The 22,494-nt window shown below is 35.5% G+C and overlaps 1 protein-coding gene across 1 annotated transcript in view; it reads left to right on the forward strand.

Annotated features, from left to right (window-relative positions):
• Positions 1-22,494, forward strand: part of EFCAB13 (EF-hand calcium binding domain 13) — a 96,396-nt gene that overhangs the window by 16,574 nt on the left and 57,328 nt on the right. The window contains exon 6 of the mRNA XM_045985397.1: positions 20,887-20,958. Within this exon, the coding sequence (XP_045841353.1) occupies positions 20,887-20,958 (72 nt within the window). The remainder of the gene's footprint in view (positions 1-20,886; positions 20,959-22,494) is intronic.

Consider the following 22,494-nt stretch of genomic DNA (forward strand, 5'->3'; position numbering starts at 1 on the left):
AAGTAGACTCTGCACTGAGCTTGGAGCTGATTCGGGGCTATGTCTCACAACCCTGAGATCATGACCCAAGCAAAAACCAACTCGATGCTTAACTAGTTGAGCCACCCCCGTGCCCCAGGACTATATCAACTTTATACTCTGTTTTTCCAAGAAGCTTCTTCAAAGAGTTGTTTTCCTTAATTGCTTACTTACTTCCCATTTCACTGAAACCTGGTTTCCATCTCCAGTACTTTAAAACTCCTATTATTAAAGTCAGTATTATCAATATTTTAGTCTTTCTCTGGTATTTAGCACTGTCATCTAGCATCTCTTTTCCTGAATATTACGTGTTGTATCCACTGAACTAAATTCACTTGATCTTAGCCAAAAGGCCGAGAAGCGATCCACTGAACTAAATTCAGTTCAGCAGACATTTTTTGAGGATCTGTCCTGAATTAGACACTGGCACTTGAAGAATGAAAAATCTTGCCCCCCAAAAGTTGACAGTTTAGTGAGGAGTATTAACATGCAAACAGTCACAATACCAAGAGCTTTGACTGAGATCCATACCAAGTGATATAGGAGCATGGAAGAGGGACTTAACATTCCCAGATAAAGTTGTGGGAGCCTTTATTATGTCAATTTTGCATGACTTTCTTACAGTTTCTGAGGGTTCTTTAGGAAACTTACAGATTTGGAGGCCATTCACCCTAGACAGACCTAAATAAGTCACAAGATCCATTTTAAAGCAAAGGGTTAGAACACAAAGATTTGCTCCTCTTTCTTCTTTTGGTGATTATTGTTGTTGTTTTTCCTTGAGTGAGGGTGTAGCAGGGATAAGGATAATTATTCATTTGAATTAATTAAATGTTTTTGCGGTTTGTGTTTAGCACTTCAGAAGGCCTGTAAAATTTTCAGCAAAATTCAGAGTGGTAAGATTTATGTGAATGATCTGCCAATGATCCATCACACCTTGAAGATTTTTATAAGTGATTTAGAAATGCAAAAAGCTCTAAAGGCTATTGATATTGATGGTAAGTTTTATGTTTTCATTATTACTTTAGAGTCTGTAAACATAGATATAAATGATATGTTGGTCAGATTAATTGCAAATCATAAGAAAGCTAAGCTTCATAATATGTTGTAAAAACTTCTTTTGCATATATATATATGGTAATGAGGTTGAAAGTTGAGCCTCAGGCGCATAATTGGATTGTTAATTACCGGATTAGATTATGACATACTTTCATCAATGTTTGTTATTTTTAGACTTTTAATTTTTGCTAATTTCATAGGATAGGGATGGGATAGGGAAAATTTCTTAAGGCAAAATGTTTGAGTATAAGAACAGATTAATGTATTTATTTTAAAATTAGAACTTTTATTTATCAAAAGACACCTTAAAGTAAAAAGATAAGTTACAAACTTGGAAATAATTGCAATTCACAGAACTGACAAAGGATTAGTTTATAGAATGTGTAAAGAACTCATACAAATCAGTAATAGAATAGAAAAATGGGTAACTACATGGACAAGTATTTCACATAAAAGAAAATATATATAGCCAATTGTCATATAAAAATATGTTCTATCATTAGTAGCCAAGGAAATGCAAATCAAAAACTGAATAATTTCATTTAAAATCACCTAGAAAAGTAATTTTTCTTTTGTAGTCAGTGTCCAGTACTTTAATCAAAGAAGTACATAATAGAGAATTGATTACATTTACAGACCATTCTAAGCTTGTTAGGGAGGAGAGACAAGCTTAGAATAAAAATGGAATAGATAAGTTGAAGGGGTGGCCAGAAATAAAATAAATTCAGCTGTTCAAATATAAGATGTGGATTTATAATTTTAAAAGATTTGTGGATGGAAAATCCTATGAGAGGTATGGGCCACCCATAGAATGTTACTAAGCAATCTAGTAGTGTTGAATTGACAAGTTGCAATAGTGTGTATGTATCCAATATGTCCAGCTATCCAAATCATCCCATCATTTTTTGAGTGTCTACTGTAGACAGCTTTTAGAAGGTATAAAAATAAGATGATATAAATAAAACTTTTAGAAGAGTTAAGAAACAGCTCTATTTTTTTCTGACATGTTTATTTATCCATATGTTAATTTTCTTGGTGATTTTTTTTGAAGATTTATATTAAAATAATTATTCAAAGTGGAAATAACTTCATTCTCTGGAAGAATATAAAGAAGAAAGTAAAGAGAATAAAAAGAAGAAAGTAAAACTTATGTGTAATCCTACTACATAAAGACAAACTTTGTATTTTTACATATATTTTTCTAGGATTGTCCTAAGCATGTGAGTGTGTGTGTTTGTGTGTATGTGTGTAAATGTGGTGTGGTATATACACAAGCATGAACACATAATTAAAAAAATATACATGGACTCATATGCATACAGTTTTGTTACCTTTTTCTGTTAGCATTATATGTTAGTCAACTTTCCATGCCTTGGATTTCTAATAAAAATATTACTAAAAACCTGAAAAGTTTCACATTCGTTGACATAGCAATTTCAGTTTTAGCTGTCTTTTGTCTGATGGGAGAGAAAACAATGCTTGTAACTATAAGAATATTAGAAATAGGGAGAGGGGGAGCGGGCTATGGACATTGGGGAGGAGAGGCGAACCATAAGAGACTATGGACTCTGAAAAACAACCTGAGGGTTTTGAAGGGTCAGGGGTGGGAGGTTGGGGGAACAGGTGGTGGGTAATGGGGAGGGCACGTTTTGCATGGAGCACTGGGTGTTGTGCAAAAAGAATGAATACTGTTACGCTGAAAAAATAAATAAAATGGAAAAAAAAAAGAATATTAGAAATAATTTATACTTATATAGCTTATTTGTCATATAGCTTATTTTTCAGAACAATTTGTTTTGGTGTTTTGATCTATCCTATAGAATAATTCACAGCCATTTAAAAAAGTAATATGGACCTATACTTACTTATATGGAAAGTTGACCAACATACAATGTTACATTTTAATTGGTCTCAGGTTGATTAATGGTGAAATTACTCTAAAATTTTTGCTGTAACAAGTAATGCTACAAAGAATGTTCTTATTCATAATTCTTGCACATCTGTGTAAATATTTTTATAGGATAGATTCCTAGAAATGAAGAAGCTTGGTCATAGGATATGCATATGTCATAGGAAAATGGCTTATGTCAAATTGTCATTTCATCCAGCTTTCTTGAGATATAATTGACAAATAAAATTGCGTATATTGTATATATTTAAGATATACAACATGATGATTTGGTATACATACACATTGTGAAATGGTACCACAGTCAAGTAAATAACACATCTATCACCTCACCTAGCTACTTTACATATGTGTATGTGATGAGAACACGAAGTTCTCTTAAGATCTACTCTCTCGGGGCGCCTGGGTGGCTCAGTGGGTTAAAGCCTCTGCCTTCGGCTCAGGTCGTGATCTCGGGGTCCTAGGATTGAGCCCAGCATTGGACTCTCTGCTCGGCGGGGAGCCTGCTTCCTCCTCTCTCTCTGCCTGCCTCTCTGCCTACTTGTGATCTCTGTCTGTCAAATAAATAAATAAAATCTTAAAAAAAAGATCTCTTTCAGCAAATTTCAAATATATAATATAGTATTATTTACTATAGTCACCATGTTGTATATTAGATTCCCAGAACTTTTTCATCTTATACCTAAAATTTGTATCCTTTGACAAACATCTGCCCATTTCCTCCACGCCCCAAAGTCTATCAGATGGGTTTATATGCAGTTACATAGATACCACATTTTCTTTGTTCATTATACCAGTGGAGTTTTAAATTATCTGCATATTTTAGTTTTACTGAGGTATAATCAGAATATTTAAAGTATGCAGTTTGAAAATTTTGACATATGTATTGTGAAAACCAGTACCTCTTTTACCTACCTCTTTGTAAGTCCTTATTCTCTCTCCACAAGCCCTGTCACCACTCCCCAAGTAAACACTAATCTGCTTCTGTCACTACAGATTGTTTATATTTTCTAGAATTCTATATAAAGGGGATCTTGCAGTAAGTACTCATTTTTTTAGTGTGATTTCTTTCATTCAGCATAATTATATTGAGATTAATCTATGATTTTATACACCGAAGTTTATTTCTTTTTGTTGCTAAGTAGTATTCACTTTTATGGATATACCAGAATTTGTTTATCCATTCACTAATGGTGGACATTTGGGTTGTTTCCAGTTTTTGGCTATTACTAATGAAGTTGGTATAAACACTCATTTGTATGTCTTTGTGTGGTGATGATATGCTTTCATTTATCTTGGGTTAATACTTGGTGGTAGAATGATTGGGTCATATGGTAGATATATATTTAAATTTTTTAGAAACTGCTAAACTGTGCTTCCAAAGCAGCTAAATTATTTTACATTGCCATGAGAAGTATATGAGAGTCCTAGTTGCTTCTTATCCTTGCCAATCCCGGAATTGGTGAGCCTTTAAAAATTGTAGTCATTCTAATAGATGTATGGTATTATCTCATTGTGGTTTTAATTTATATTTCCTGAATGATCCAATGATTTAAAACATATTTTCATGTGCTTATTTGCTATCTATATATCTTCTGCCCATTAAAAATATGTTTGTATTCTTATTGCATTTTGAAAGTATATATTCTGAATATGAGTCCTTTCCTGGATATGTGATTAGTAAATACATTCTTCTAGTGTATGACTTGACTTTTCAATTTTTGAAGAATGTCTTTCAAAAAGTGGAAGTTCATACTTCTGAGAAAGTCTAGTCTACGATTATTTATTTTATAGATTGTGTTTTTGATGTTTTATCCAAAAGGTTTCTGTTTAACCCTAGATCACATAGAAGTCAGAAAATAAGTTAAAGTAGTTGATTGAAATTTGTGCAGTTGTTTCATTGTTTTTGAAGAAGCCACTCTCAAATTATTATTCTGAAAAAGAAGTTTTGAGGCAGACAACTTGACAAACTTTCCAATATTAGAGAAAGAGTTTCTGTGGTTTAGAAATGAGAACAACTAAGCCTTGTCAATTTCTCTGATGGTAGAAGCCTGCAGACCACTAGAAGCCCTGAAATGTTCTTTTATAAGTTACTTGGTTCAGATGATATTAAATGGAATTTTGGGTTTATAATCATTTTCTTCTGAAATAGATAAACCCTTTCAAAGTTGGCCACATTTACTAAGAGGGAAATGACTTTATAGTTATTTAACTTGCAGAATCTTGAAAAATTCAGATGTTCCTTGACACAGATCTATGCTTGTCTAGAAAATGGGATTTAAGAACCCTGATTCTGTGTTTTATCACACTTTGTAAATCTGGATTTTCAGCTCTAGTTGCTATTAGACATGACCTGTGCATTATCATGCAAAAAAGTCATAATATCAACTTCTCATGCAAGCCAATCAAAAAATTCTTACTGACATTTTCATTTGTATAATTTAGATATTTTTTTTCTTCTTTTAAGAAATAGGCATTACTTTTTGCTTGAGAAATGAGATGACTTTTGGGGGTAGGGATTGGTTTAATATTGTGCAATATTTTGTGCATTTGTTTTAATGTATTTTGTGTGTATTGTATGTAATGAGAACGAGAGAAAGAGCAAGAGTGGAAAGGAGGAGAGGAGAGAGGGTGATGGAACAATGTGAGGCAAAGCTTTCATTAGAATTTCAACTGGATCCACAGTCTCCCGCAAAACCACTGGTATAGAGGGCATTGAAATCAATCCTATTCTTTCACATTAACATCATTATGTATATAAAATTGACATGTTGCATGATTTTTTTTGCACCTAATTACAAATATAAAAATTAGAGCTTTTAGCAAAGAGCACTGCAGTATGTTTAATTCTAGTCTGTATCATTCTTATTATTGTGGAGCAATACTATATAATTACAATATGTACATTTTTGGGGTATATTTTCTTTTTACATTCTATATTTAATGTTAATGTTGACTACTCTTGTCTATAGACTATGGTATTCTAATATGGTATTCTAATATCAGTTAATTCTATTCACATTTTTAGTTTGCATTTTTATCTCATATTCTTAGTGTGCTAATGCAGTTTTTTTCACTCTGTTTTTGAACCATTATTACAGTTAATGGAATGCTGGACTTTTCAGATTTCCTTAAGACTGTGAACGATGTTTGTTATTTGGTCTCTCAGGATCCAGGTAAAATGTATGATTATAGAAGAGAATGATTGTGATTGTAATGGATTTTAAGGTGGGGTGGTTATATGAATTTAACTTTTTTTCAGAATTTTTTTAAAAGATTTTATTTATTTGACAGAGAGAGAGACAGGGAGAGCAGGTGTTCAAGCAGGGGGAGTGGGAAAGGGAGAAGCAGGCTTCCCACTGAATGGGGAGCCTGATGTGGGGCTCTATCCTAGAACCCTGGGATCATGACCTGAGCTGAATGCACATGCCTGAGAACTGACCCACCCAGGCGCCCCTTTCAGAATGTTTTCAGTATTTTCCCCCAGTAGTCTAGGTTGAAAAAAATTAGACATGAGTTGTTTCATAAAAGGCACTGAAAAATGTGGATCCCTTGCATGGTACCTAATTTTCTTTCTTTAATCTCCATTGGATGCACACAACTGCTAGTCTAATTTTCTTTTCAAAGATTTTGTTTATTTTGAGAGAGAGAGTGAGACAGCACAAGTAAGGGGAGCAGCAGGCAGAGTGAGAGGAAGAAGCAGGCTCCCCACTGAGCGGGGAGCCCAGTGTGGGACTTGATCCCCAGACCCTGGGGTCATGACCTGAGCCAAAGGCAGACGTTTAACTGACTGAGCCACCCAGATGCCCTGGATTAGTTTTCTTTTCTTTTCTTTTTTTTTAATTACTTATTTTTGTTAACATATAATGTATTATTTGCCCCAGGAGTATAGGTCTGTGAATCATCAGTCCTACAAACTTCACAGCACTCACCATAGCACATATCTTCCTCAATGTACATAACCCAACCACCCTCTCTCTACCCACCTCGCCCTGGCAACCCTCAGTTTGTTTTGTGAGATTAAGAGTCTCTTATGGTTTTTCTCCCTTCTGATCCCATCTTGTTTCATTTTTTCCTTCCCTATCCCCCAGACCCCCCACTCTGCCTCTCAAATTCTTCATATCAGGGTGATCATATGATAATTGTTTTTCTCTGATTGACTTATTTTACTAAGCATAATACCCTCTAGTTGCATCCACATTGTTGCAAATGGCAAGATTTCCTTTCTTTTGATGGCTGCATAGTATTCCATTGTATGTATATGTGTGTGTTTGTGTGTGTATACCACATCTTTATTCATTCATCTGTTGATGGACATCTAGGTTCTTTCCATAGTTTGACTATTGTGGACATTGCTGCTATAAACACTTGGGTGCATATGCCCCTTCAGATCAATACATTTGTATCTTTAGGGTAAATACCTAGTAGTGCATTGCTGGGTCGTAGGGTACCTCTATTTTCAACTTTTTGAGGAATCTCCATGCTGTTTTCCAGAGTGGCTGCACCAGTTGCATTCCCACCAACAGTGTAGGAGGGTTCTCCTTTCTCCACATCCTTGCCAACATCTGTCATTTCCTGACTTGTTAATTTTAGCCAGTCTGACTGGTATGAAGTGGTATCTCACTGTGGTTTTGATTTGTATTTCCCTGATGCCAGGTGATGTTGAGCACTTTTTCATGTGTCTGTTGGCCATTTGGATGTCTTCTTTGCAGAAATGTCTGTTCATGTCTTCTGCCCATTTCTTGATGGGATTATTCTTTGGGTGTTGAGTTTGATAAGTTCTTTATAGATTTTGGGTACTAGCCCTTCATCTGATAATATCATTTGGTAATATCTTCTCCCATTCTGTCAGCTGTCTTTTGGTTTTGTTGACTATTTCCTTTGCTGTGCAAAAGCTTTTGATCTTGATGAAATCTCAATAGTTCATTTTTGGCCTTGCTTCCCTTGCCTTTGGTGATGTTTCTAGGAAGAAGTTGCTGCTGCTGAGGTCGAAGAGGTTGCTGCCTGTGTTCTCTTTTTAAGGATTTTGATGGATTCCTGTCTCACATTGAGGTCTTTCATCCATTTTGAGCCTATTTTTGTGTGTGGTGTAAGGAAATGGTCCAGTTTCATTCTTCTACATGTTGCTGTCCAATTTTCTCAACACCATTTGTTGAAGAGACTTTTTTCCATTGGATATTCTTTCCTGCTTTGTCAAAGATTAGTTGAGCATAGAGTTGAGGGTCCATGTCTGGGCTCTCTATTCTATGTGTCTGATTTTGTGCCAGTACCATACTAACTTGATGACTACAGCTTTGTAATAGAGCTTGAAGTGATTTCCACCAATTTCAATTGTGATGCCACCAGCTTTGGCTTTCTTTTTCAACATTCTCTGGCTATTCCTGGTCTTTCTGACTCCATATAAATTTTAGGATTATTTGTTCCATTTCTTTGAAGAAAATTGATGGTATTTTTGGGAATTGCATTAAATGTGTAGATTGCTTTAGGTAGCATAGACATTTTCACAATATTTGTTCTTCCAATCCATGAACATGGAACATTTTTCCATTTCTTTGTGTCTTCCTCAATTTCTTTCATGAGTACTTTATAGTTTTCTGAGTACAGATTCATTGCCTCTTTGGTTAGGTTTCTTCCTAGGTATCTTATGGTTTTGTGTACAATTATAAATGGGATTTACTCCTTAATTTCTCTTTCTTCTGTCTTGTTGTTAGATAGAAATGCAACTGATTTCGGTGTGTTGATTTTATATCCTGACACTTTACTAAATTCCTGTATGAATTCTAGCAGTTTTGGGTGCAGTCTTTTGGGTTTTCATATCATCTGCAAAGAGTAAGAGTTTGACAACTTCTTTGCCAATTCAGATGCCTTTAATTTCCTTTTGTTGTCTGATTGCTAAGGCTAGGACTTGTTGTACTATGTTGAATAGCAGTGGTGATAGTGGACATCCCTGCCGTGTTCTTTAACCCACTGAGCCTCCCAGGCGCCCCACCCCCTTTTTAAAAGATTTTGTTTATTTATTTGACAGACAGAGATCACAAGAAGGCAGAGAGGCAGGAGGAAGCAGACTCCCTGCTGAGCAGAGAACCCGATGTGGGGCTCGATCCCAGGACCCTGGGATCATGACCTGAGCCGAAGGCAGAGGCTTTGCCGTGTTCTTGACCTTAGGGGAAAAGCTCTCATTTTTTCCCCATTGAGAATGATATTTGCTGTGGGTTTTTCATAGATGGCTTTGATGATATTAAGGAATGTACCCTCTATCCCTACACTGTGAAGAGTTTTGATCAAGAAAGGATGCTGTACTTTGTCAAATACCTTTTCGGCATCTACTGAGAGTATCATATGGTTCTTGTTCTTTCTTTTATTAATGTATCATATCACATTGATTGATTTGTGGATGTTGAACCAACATTGCAGCCCAGGAATAGATTAGTTTTCTTAATGTGATTTTTGTCATGTAATTTTGCTGCCCAAAAATTTAGATGTTCTTTCTATGATTAAATGAATGAAGTCCAAACTCTTATGCCTGGCGTCCTCACCTCTTCATAATTTTGCTTCCATTCCTCCTTTCTCTGTAGGATCTTTTCTAGGGAAGAACCCCATGCTCCAGTTGATCAAAAATATTACCAATTTCATTATTATTTCCACACCTTTGTTCATGTGTGTTTTTCTTTTTTTCTCTTTGAAGTCTCAAACATGTCTGTTTTCTTCTATAGCTTAACAGTACCCTCTGCACTGCTTATATTTCTCTCCCAAAATTTCATATACTGATGGATATCCTAACAACTTTTAGTTTATACTACATATAAATTGCAAAGAAAGTAATAGGAAGAACTATTCATGTTAGTGATAGAAATGGTGCTTCCAATAGTCTGATATCTCTAGTGTTCATGATCTAATTTTAACAGTTCCTTGGTTTAAAACACAGCACAACATAACAAAAACCAGTTCCTTGGTTTTTCCATTAGGCAAGATCAAGCTCCTATAATCAGTCCTTGGGATTACATATTTTTGTAGTCAACCTCACTGTATTTTCTTGGATCAAGGATGTATGAATGTGATTGTCTTCATATAACTGGATAAGCCAGCAAAAGGCTAGAAAAACTTTAATGTTTATGTATTCCTTAATGTAATAAATGTTATTAAATACCTACCATATGCAGCAATTAACAATATAGATATAATGCTTGGCTTGCTTTTCTTTTGTTAATCCTTACTTCCTACTTGGCATTTTGCTTAACTCCTATAGCATTGGGTTTCTCCTGGTTCTCCTGTGTCATCTTGAAAACCAAGTTTTTCTTGACTATAGATTTATACGTATGTTTGGTTTCCTAAGTGCTGCCTACTTTTCAAGCCAAAGTTTAGCTCCCATGTATTCCTTTGTTTTTCAAGTCCCAGATTACTATTTTGACCTTATTTTTGTTTACTGTCAAATGTTTTGAGACTAAGGAAGTCCCAAGTTTCTTTTTTACCTCTTAAAACAATATGCCTCACCCTTGAATATGCTATTTTTATAAAATATCCAAGCAAAATATAAAAAATTTGTAAAAGACCCTCTTTAATCCTTCCTAGATTGTTAATTTAATGTTGACTTTAGAGTCTTTTTATATGCAATTATGAATATATATGTATGTATACATACTTATATGTTTTGTGAGACAAAATGAGTTATCAATTACTAGGCAGAGGAGAACAAGAGGACCTAAATCTTACAGAGGCAAGTGAAAAAATCAAGCATACAATTAGGAATCAAGAGACCCAAGAAAATTGAAGGGAAAAATAGAATTATCTTCTACTTGAAGACAAAGGGATCATGCCAAATACATTATTGTCTAGCATGATTTTTTTTGAACTGAATAATATGTCTTGGAAGATTTTCCATGCCAGTTGGTGTAGGTCAGCCCATTACTTTTTAATAGCTGCATGGTATCTGAAGAACGCAGATATACTATGATTTATTTAACTAGTCCTTTATTATTGAATATTTAATTGGTTCTAATTATCTTAGTATTATAAACAATTTCACAATGAATATAAATTTTTAATATTTTTATTTATATATATATTTTTTTGTATTATAGTTTATATTTATATGTGTGCCTGTATCTTTATGATGCCTTTATTTTTTATTTTTTATTTTTTTTATTTTAGTCAGCACTTTACTGTTTCACTTGTAATATTGGAGTCAAATCGAATTTTACATCTCTTTGTTAAAGTAGTAATACCAATTTTAGAATTCAAGTAGCATAATTAATGTACCAAGGGAAAAAGTCTTACCTGCCAATTCTCTTTAATGCAACTTTTAGAAATAATACATGTACTGTACTGTTGGCTAGTAAAGGAAGTATGCTAAAATACTATACGGAACAAAGAAAGTAAATAAACTAAGTAAAGGTAATTTTTGACATTCCTATTCTTGGTCCATTTATAGGTAGACTATGACAGGTATATAGGTCAAAGATAGTAAATATATATATTAATTATTACTCTTTAAAAGGTTAATTTTACTCTATCATCATATTAATTGAAATGCATACAAAGAAGTTCGTCTTAGCTTTTTCCGTCTAAGTAAACTCTGTGCCTAGCGTGGGGCTCAAACTCAAAATCCCGAGATTGAGAGTCGCATGCTCTGCTGACTGAGCCAGTCAGGTGCCCCGGTTTTAGCTTTTTGACTTTCTTTTTTTTTTTTTTTTTTTTTTCCATTTTATTTATTTTTTCAGCGTAACAGTATTCATTCTTTTTGCACAACACCCAGTGCTCCATGCAAAACGTGCCCTCCCCATTACCCACCACCTGTTCCCCCAACCTCCCACCCCTGACCCTTCAAAACCCTCAGGTTGTTTTTCAGAGTCCGTAGTCTCTTATGGTTCGCCTCCCCTCCCCAATGTCCATAGCCCGCTCCCCCTCTCCCAATCCCACCTCCCCCCAGCAACCCCCAGTTTGTTTTGTGAGATTAAGAGTCATTTATGGTTTGTCTCCCTCCCAATCCCATCTTGTTTCATTTATTCTTCTCCTACCCCCCTACCCCCCCATGTTGCTTCTCCATGTCCTCATATCAGGGAGATCATATGATAGTTGTCTTTCTCCGATTGACTTATTTCACTAAGCATGATACGCTCTAGTTCCATCCACGTCGTCGCAAATGGCAAGATTTCATTTCTTTTGATGGCTGCATAGTATTCCATTGTGTATATATACCACATCTTCTTGATCCATTCATCTGTTGATGGACATCTAGGTTCTTTCCATAGTCTGGCTATTGTAGACATTGCTGCTATAAACATTCGGGTACACGTGCCCCTTCGGATCACTATGTTTGTATCTTTAGGGTAAATACCCAGTAGTGCAATTGCTGGGTCATAGGGTAGTTCTATTTTCAACATTTTGAGGAAACTCCATGCTGTTTTCCAGAGTGGTTGGACCAGCTTGCATTCCCACCAACAGTGGAGGAGGGTTCCCCTTTCTCCACATCCTCTCCAGCATCTGTCATTTCCTGACTTGTTAATTTTAGCCATTCTGACTGGTGTGAGGTGATATCTCATTGTGGTTTTGATTTGTATTTCCCTGATGCCGAGTGACGTGGAGCACTTTTTCATGTGTCTGTTGGCCATCTGGATGTCTTCTTTGCAGAAATGTCTGTTCATGTCCTCTGCCCATTTCTTGATTGGATTGTTTGTTCTTTGGGTGTTGAGTTTGCTAAGTTCCTTATAGATTTTGGATACTAGCCCTTTATCTGATATGTCGTTTGCAAATATCTTCTCCCATTCTGTCAGTTGTCTTTTGGTTTTGTTAACTGTTTCCTTTGCTGTGCAAAAGCTTTTGATCTTGATGAAATCCCAATAGTTCATTTTTGCCCTTGCTTCCCTTGCCTTTGCCGTTGTTCCTAGGAAGATGTTGCTGCGGCTGAGGTCGAAGAGGTTGCTGCCTGCATTCTCCTCAAGGATTTTGATGGATTCCTTTCTCACATTGAGGTCCTTCATCCATTTGGAGTCTATTTATGATGCCTTTATAAGGCAAAATTAGTTGTCAGTTATTAGGTAGAAGAGAACCAGAGGGACTATGTGCATGCACTGGGGCATGCCTTCCACACTCAGATAGTTTTCAACTCTTCCTTGGCCTTTACTTCCTGCTTATGTGTATCCTCAAGGTAAGCCAGAGGTGAGAGTTCAGGACCTGTTCAGGTTTTCCTGGGTATGGCCCTATCCATGTGTGGCCATAGATGGATGGCCATCTAGATGCTCAGGAATATGTTGGCACTTTTCAAAAGCCTCTATGGACATCTCATTTCCCAGATTTTCCTTTTAAGCTGTTTGCTAGCCTTTTGTTTGCTCCAGCTGCTTTTATTGACTTAGAAATTTCTGAGTGGAAAGATAGTAGACTGTATCTACTGTTTTATTTGGGTGAAATGTTCACAGTCATCGATGTGTGTAAAGAGACATAGAAAGGTTCACAGTCATCGATGTGTGTAAAGAGACATAGAAAGGTATCCAAGTAGGATATTAATCAAAATACATCATTTTTGCATGCCCTGGATGGGAAATTTATGTTGCTTTTACCTTAATTCTTTGTACAGTTATGGGTTTATTTGACGTTTTAAAATTAGTATGCTATTGGAAGAGTAGCAGTAGCATTGAAGACCAGGGCTTCAGAATCTGTCCTTGTGTTGTTCTTTCAAGTTTTATTTAAATTCTAGTTAGTTAACATCTAATGTAATACTGGCTTCAGGAGGGAAATTTAATGATTCATCACTTACGTATAACACCCAGTGCTTGTTCCAACTGTTACCTACCACTTCAGGCAGTCATAATGTTAACTAATCGCCTCTGATTGTTTTTAATAAGTACTCCCAGGGAAAAGACTCTGCACTGGGCAAGCTTTGAGTCAGGTAAAATAAGGACAGTTTTGCAAGTAGGGTCTTCCACAGAACCACCAAACAGGTCTAATAATGACAGTTCTTAGGGAATGGGGCTTTGAAGAAGTTTAACCTCATTCTTTCCCATTGGCTGCCAGGCTACTGTTATTCAGCATGATTATAGGCTCTCAGTTTTAAATATTCCTGGGAAGCTGGGATGATGATATGGGAATATGACAAGTTAAAATGCCACAAAGTTCACTATTACTGAGATTCAGCCATTTTTCTTTAAAAAACACTCTATGGATTGCTGTAAGTCTTTGATTTATATCCAGAGTTTTGGGAAAAGTTGATTCTGACAACTTCTGCCAGTGTTCTCATTGCTTTTATGGAGGAGAGGATTCTCAGGTGTCCTTCCTCTGCCACGCTTGCTCACTTGATCAATGACTACTAGTTGAATAAATGAATAATGCCCAGTTCTTCCTCCTGTGCAAATCTAAAACCTTTTGGATCATTATGCTTGTTATAGCCTGAATTCCAAGAAAATGTGGTCTGACTATAAAGTGATTTGCTCTCTGGAATTGATTATGGGAATTGTGTTTCCTTATCAAATTAAATTGAGGGATGCTGTGGTCTGAAGAGCACTTAAATTCAGCATTAGGACCAGGTATCAATCGTTTAGGTTTTAAGAAAGACATTTGTGCAGGGAAAATTCACTCTGTGTTCTTTCCAGTACTTTTGATACTTATGTTAGCATAAGAAAATGAAGTCAGTCTCTTTCTCTCTCTCTCTCTTTTTTTTTTGAAAATGAAGTTTCTGTGCAGAAATAGAAGTTCTTTTAATAGTGGTTAAACCACTGCTCAATTCTTTGTAATGTTATAAAAAATCTAAAGAGAAATTTTGTGATCTATTCCATTCTCCTCTTATACTGTTTTTTCTAAATGACATTTTTAAGCAATTAATGATGCTTTCAAATTTTGGTTTAAGCTGCCCTGCTATTATAGATTATACCGCTTTGGTAAGAAATTATTTCAGTTAAAAGTTTTAACTAAGAGGTGAATATGCTATACTGAGAGAACCCATATCTTTTAACACAATGCTCATAGATTTTAGCACAATGCTCAACATATAAGTAGCATTAATAAATACCAGCTATTATTGCTAATATTATATCACTAGTGATAATAGCAAAAATTGTATTTTTTACAAAGAATGTGAGAATTGAGCAAATGCCTACATGCAAATAAAATTTTAGAAAACCCTATGCCTATGTTATTTTCCTCTGGTAGATTATTGACACAAAATTAGCTCCTCCAAGAAAAGCTATTGGTTCTTATGGTAAAATAATTTCTTTGTTTATTGTATTTTTGCAGCATTCCAGAATGCCTTGAAGATTTTCTGTAAGATAAAAAGTGGTCGAGTTGCCACTGATGAACTGGCTGCTGTTTTGGATAGCATGGATATCCCTGTAATCCCTGAAACTTTTCAGGAAGTGATAAAACATGCTAGTATAGACAGTGAGTTATTTGAATTAATATGTATATATATTTTTCTTGGATATCAATTTTCTGATTTATCCTTTATTTCTCCTTCTTTTTCTTCTTGATTCTTGCCTTTTTGCCATCATCACTGCTTACTGATGTCTTATGGTAAGAGATAGCCTGGGACAATTAAATGAGAAATTTCTAAAATTGTTGTATTTTGGTATGTTTGGTAAAAATCTAAGAGAAAAATAGATTTATTTTCTTTTCAAATTTAACTCTCTTTTCCAGTAGTTATTTCTTGTCTGTGTAAAGATAGTTTCTGTAGTGTTAAGGGCATTGGTTTCACAAGTTAGGAGATCTAAATTTCTTGAATTAAAAAAATTTTAGATAGCTTTGATTACATAATCTTCCTATGTAATTCAGTTACTCTGCAAAATGTAGATTTCTTTTAAACATTACAAATATAGGGGCACCTGGGTGGCTAGTGAGTTAAACCTCTGCCTTCGGCTCAGGTCATGATCCCAGGGTCCTGGGATCAAGCCGCATAGCGGGCTCTCTGCTCAGCGGGAAGCCTGCTTCCTCCGCTCTCTCTGCCTGCCTCTCTGCCTACTTGTGATCTCTGTCTGTCAAATAAATGAATAAAATCTTAAAAAAAATAAACATTACAAATATATTTAGCAGATGTTTTGTATTACATGTTTATATGTCAGGAGGGGGTGGGTGATAATAGTGGGCTGATAAATTATTGATTCTTTGATTATCCATTCATTTAGCCATTTAATATCTACTGTGCTTGGAACTGTGCTAGGTGATACACACATGAATAGAACACACTTCTTATTGACCTCACATTCTAGTGTGGAAAGAGTCAAGTAAAATGAGAATTATAATATTGTATTGCAAATACTATTATAGAATGTAGATAGGCTGCAAATGTATCCTGGAAGCACAAGGGAAAGATTATCAGAGGATGTTATATCTGATCTAAATCTTGAAGGATCAGTAGGGGTTAATTGGTTGAAGGTGGTAATGAAGAATGAGAAAGATATTTTAGACTGAGGGAACAGTTTGTATAAATATGGCAGAAAAATAATCAGACATGACATCCTTTCAATGGGCTTCCCACTGGTTTTTGTCATTTGTTAGTGGTAGCTTTATAAGGGGCCCTTGGTTGCTGAAATGTGGTGTGAAGATAGAACCAGGCTGCATGGATTTCTCTTTCCTTTTCTTTCTTCCTTTCTTTTTCTTTCTTTCTTTCTTTCTTTCTTTCTTTTTTTTTTTTTTTTTTTGAGAGGGAGAAGAATGAGAGGGGCAGACAGAGAATCTTAAGCAGACTCCACACCCAACATAAAGCCTGACATGGGGCTCAGTCTCACAACCCTGAAATCATGACCTGAGTCAAAATCAACAGTTGGTCGTTTAACTGACTGAGCCACCCAGGCACCCCAGGCTACATGGATTTTACTAGGTAGTCATTTATGGTGGGTTCTGGGTTGGTAGACATAAGTGGAGGGACATTCTGAGGAATGAAGATGTCCATAAAATATGGATTTTAAAGATTAATCTCAAGCCATATTATTAAATAGTCTTTAGGGCACAAGTCCACTCTTATCTGGTCTTTCCCCCCTTTGCATTATAGCCAGAATAATCTTTTTTAAAAAAAAATACACATCTCATCATGTTACCTTCCTACACAAAATCTAAAAATGCTTCTTGGAATGAAGAACCCTTTAATGTTGTGGTCAAGGGCTTGCACTATCTGGCCTTTAGGGTAGGTCTCCAGCTTTGGTGCAGACCACATTCTGCTTTGCTTACTGTGCCTTCACAGAGTTTCAGTTGTATGCCATGCCTCCTCCTGCCATAGCCTTTGCATGTGTTCTTTTCTTTCTCTGGAATATTCTGCTCCTCCTAGTTAATTCTATTTCTACTTTAGATTTAAACTCAACTCTATAGGGATGTTTCCATGACTACTCTAATGAACTCAGATTCTCATATCACTCTCATAGCCCTAACCACAATTGCAATTTTTATTTCTTATTGTTTTATTACGATCTGTATCTCAAATAAGAGCACTAGGAAAGCAGATATCATGTCTACTTTTTGCTCATTATTGTATTCTCAGTACCTATTAGTACAGTGCTTATGGTATATATTAACTGCTCAACAAATATATGTTGAATGAGTTAATAAGTCTCACCCTCTACTCCATCTCCTCCAACCAGGGAGAACAAGATTTCTTTACTATGTCATTTTGATAAGCTGGTTGTGACCTAAGATAAAATTCCTTGCAGGGAAGTTCCTTGTCTTTTCACTAGGAAAATCATTTTAATAGGTTTGTTTGATTATGGAAGTTAAAGCCTATTTGGAGACACCTAGTTTGAGCAAAAAGGTAAGGTAATGTACTCTATGTAAGTAAACAACAGGAATTTAGATTACCACAGTGGCTAATTGGCAGGTGGAGGAAGAAGATTGAGGGCAGCTAAGAGCAGATTGGGCGTCCTGCAATCAGTAGAGAGTAGCTATAGACCTTGGGACAATAGTTTGATGTTGCTTGTTGTACTATAAAGAACTCCCATACTCCCATTAATTGCAAATTCTCTAGTAAAAGTTGGTTATGTACAATAGCCTTGTGTTAGCAGTGTTGGTGGGGGATTTAAAGGAGAAAGATCTATAGGTTCTGTGTTAGGTAGGCTTGGGGTGGAGAGACTTATGGCACCTATAGAATATGATGATGTAAGTGAGATCAAGAGTCCAGGGGAGTAGAAGAAATACAAATCAATTGCAAGAGTATAAAACACTCAGGAATCTTCAAATTTTGGAGGGAGTACTGATTTATGTGTATGGTCTGGGGTCTGAACTATTTAACTTAAATATTAAAGGAAAGAATGCCAAAGACCCCAGAATGCCAGAATTCTTGGATTACCTAAGTAGGAGATATGCATTCTTCTGTAACAGAATTTTGAAGTAAGGAGTGATGTAACTAGTTGAAGGCATATCACCCTGTTATAGGTACTGTTTTAACTTCTTGTTTTTGTTTTTGCTTTGGTTTTTTTGAGTAATAATGATACATGGAGAATATGTTCATCTTTATGAGTATTCACAATGAAGAGGAAAGAATTATGCCATTGGAATTTGCAATTAAGTCCAACAAGCATTTGCTTCATTAAGATATGGCAAGAGAAATATGGGAAATAACTTGGTTAGAGTTCTGGGAGTGTCAGGTAGTTTTGTTTTTGAAATAAGATATTTTGGTGCAGTAGTTTTTTTCTCTCACGGTGATTAGTAATCTGATAATTTAACTGGGTGAATAGTGACTAGTGTATTTTTTTGATAGAGGAGGTTTTTGATATTGTGGAGCTGTTGTGAAGATTGTGGAAATGTAGTATTAATAGTCACTTAACACCTTCAAAGTAATGTTGCCCTGAATATAACATTGATGATTAGGATTTTTTTTTCCACACTAGATATTTATATTTTCCAGGTTGAATTTCCTCCTGAAGTACATATATGAGAATGGGAGGCTGTTTTGAACTTACCTTATGAAATAAATTGTGCCTATAACTATACCGATTGCCTCAGTCTCAACCAGGAATTATTCATTAAGGTTCTGATTAGCCAGATAGGAGCCAAAATAGTAATTTCAGATTCTGTAATGCTTCTTCCGCCACCAGGGACTATTTAAATAGATAATATTTGTTTGGGAGGTTTGTAATAGATCTATTTTTGTATAGAAGCAAAAATAAATTTTGAGCAAGAGCTAGTGAATCTATAGTTAGCTACTGCATTCTCACTGGTTGATACTGGACCTCTTTCCAGAGAAGGGAGTTTTTTAGGTGGCGAGCAGATATAAACAATATGTCCTTCTCCATTGGATTAATTTATGTATAGTCCAACAGAATACTTTTTACTGATCAAATTCAAGAGTTTGAGGGCTGAAGCCTTGAATTATTTTAGGACTTAAGTTATGATCTAAGAACTTAGGACATGGGGGGCGCCTGGGTGGCTCAGTGGATTAAGCCGCTGCCTTCGGCTCAGGTCATGATCTCAGGGTCCTGGGATCGAGCCCTTCCTCTCTCTCTGTCTGCCTCTCTATCTACTCGTGATCTCTCTCTGTCAAGTAAATAAATAAAATCTTAAAAAAAAAAAAAAAAAAAAAAAAAGAACTTAGGACATGGACTCAATCTATAGTAAGTGCCAGGAATTCCCTGTGGAGACTAAGGGAGGTGTTAGTACCAAAATCAAGAAGAGAATAAGATTAAACACCCAGGAAGTAAGAAAACAGAATGTAAGAAACAGTTCATAATCAGAAGACAACTTAGCATCAGTTGGTTTAGCAATTCTTTGGATTGGGTCAAATACTTACCTTGCTTTGCAGTAATTTAAAGGCCTGAACCTGATGCAGCTTACCAATTTTCAAAAATCAGAATGAATCAAACCTACCCAACACCAAAACTATATTGTGTATAATTCTTTGACTCAGAAGGCACATTAAAAGCTTGCATTTTTTTCAGGATCTTTGCTTATGCACGTAATTGAGCAGTTGATTTCTTATGCGTAGACTGAAGAATAAACCTAGTGTTTTTATAGGTAGGGAAGTCAGCTCCTTGTCTTTTTCACCTTGGATATCAAGCAAAGTCAAACATTTGGAGGCAAGAACTATTGGGAAAAGCATTTTCTACCTCTGTGCAATTGGAATGACATATTTAAGGTCACTGCCTCTGAACCCATTCTCTGTCATACACTGTCTAAGAAGGAAAATGGTCTTAGACAAAGGCAAGGGCAGGAATGATAGGAAACTATATTTATGAGTGCCAGACACATAGAAGATACTAAATAAATGATTTTCTGCTATCTACAATGTGGACATTGCATTATTCTTTACAGCCTTCAGTTTATTTTATTCATTCAAAAATAATTTTTAAGGGTGCCTGGGTGGCTCGGTTGGTTAAGCATCTGCCTTTGGCTTAGGTCATGATCTCAGGGTCATAAGATTGAGTCCCGCATTGGGCTCCCTTCTCTGCGGGGAACCTGTTTCTCCCTCTGCCTCTCTCTCTTTCTCTCTCTCTCTCTCTGTCTGTCTGCCTCTCTGTCTCTCATGAATAAATAAATAAAGTCTTAAAAACATAAATTTTAAGTGTTGGGAAGTAGATACTTTGCCAGGCATTGGGGAAACTAAATGACACCTTCTCTGCTCTTGAAGAGCTCATGATCTAGTGAGGAAGACAAGAGTTAAAACTTGAAATTCTACGTATGGTAAACTCTCAGAAATTCCAAGTGTTTTATTAAAATATTATCCTGATTACCTAGCTTTCAGACTTAAAAGGTGACTAATTTCTTTTGACGGGAAACTCTTATTAAGGAGAAAATAAAATAATGGTCTTCATCTTACATTTCAATGTGTACTGAATTATTAATTCGCAATTCCAGTTATTATTCAAAACCTATAATAGCTGACCCTCCAGTCCTCATTCCACACACCTCCGTGTTATTTTCATATTAGAATAGGATGGAAGTAATATTTATGTTCAACAAAAGAAAGACAATGTTTGAACTTATTCTTTCTATTACAGGTAACCACAGGGTGGATATCAGAGATATTATATTTACTTTGGATGAACTACAGCACCAGTATGAGGGTTTTTGTAAGTGAGCTCTTGTTGCTATGATAAGCTTTGTTTATAAATAACTTGTCTTTAAATTAAACCCTCATTGATAGGTTTTATCATATGAGTTTTAAAGCCTTCTCTGAAACCATTGCTGTCTTAAATTAGGGAGGTAAAGTTTAATGTCCTAAATATACCTAATTAAAATCGGTTACATAACTATCTCTTAATTTTCTACTTTATCTTTCCCTTAGTATTTTTTAACACAAAGTAAACTTTAAAACAAAATAGTAACACTGAAAAAAGATATTTAATTTGCAAATCTTGGGTCATTTGAACATCCTGATACTGACAGTTAAACATTTTTAGTATATTTTCACTATCATTCATGATTTAGTTCAGTTTTTCTTCATTAAGTACTTTTAAAATCTCTTCCTATTGCACATCTTGTCATTCCTTATTCTTTCTCTAATTTGTCCAAATATCTTTTGACCAAGATTATGTATGTATATAATTTTAAGGATTATACAGTTGTAATAAGCTTACTGCAAATAAAACAGTCTCTGATCTGTTCATTTCCTCAGCTTCTCCAGAGGCAAACATTTTAAATATTTTAGACGATTACTTGACATTTGTCATCATGACAATAAAAAACGTAATTTTACTTGTTGATTTTTAAAATTTGGGGTAGATGTAGTAAACTTCCTAATTATGAAAAATAAGGATTTAGCTGTTTTATCTTCCTTGTCTCCACCATATCCACTTACTCTTCCCATACCTATCCACACTCCCAAAATAGTTACATGGTAATTTGATTAAGTTTTAATTCAGAATTTATGCTAGTAGGTTTATGTGAACACTGGTCATAGCTGAGCTATATAGTATCTTGTGGTTACTTTTATTTTCCTCAGAAAATTTTTCCCTCTTTGTATTACTACTTGTCTTTTTTTATTAATTTGCTTGATCTTAAATATATTTATTTGTTTATTAATTTACTTAATTTAAAAGGGAGATGCGGGGGAGGGCAGAGGAAGAGAGAATCCTACGTAGCCTACATACCCAGCATGGAGCCCAATGTCGGGCTCAGTTTCATGACCCTGAGATCATGACCTGAGGTGAAATCAAGAGTCCAACAAACGTTTAATTGACTGACTCACCCACGCACCCCTATATGCTTGATTTTTTTATTAAATTATTTTTATTAACATATAATGTATTATTTGCCCCAGGGGTACAGGTCTGTGAATCATCAGTCCTACACATTTCACGGCACTGACCATAGAACACACCCTCCCCAATGTCCATAATCCAGCCACCCTATCCCTACCCCCCCACCCCCCAGCAACCCTTACTTTGTTTTGTGAGATTAAGAGTCTCTTATAGTTTGTCTCTCTCCCGATCCCATCTTGTTTCATTTTTTCCCTCGTTAACCCCCATAACCCTCGGCCTGCCTCTCAAATTCCTCATTATCAGAGAGATCATATGATAATTGTCTTTCTCTGATTGACTTATTTCACTAAGCGTAATACCCTCTAGTTCCATCCATCTTATTGCAGATGGCAGGATTTCATTTCC

The sequence above is a fragment of the Meles meles genome, chromosome 18, assembly GCF_922984935.1.
Source record: "Meles meles chromosome 18, mMelMel3.1 paternal haplotype, whole genome shotgun sequence".
Classification (NCBI taxonomy): domain Eukaryota; kingdom Metazoa; phylum Chordata; class Mammalia; order Carnivora; family Mustelidae; genus Meles; species Meles meles.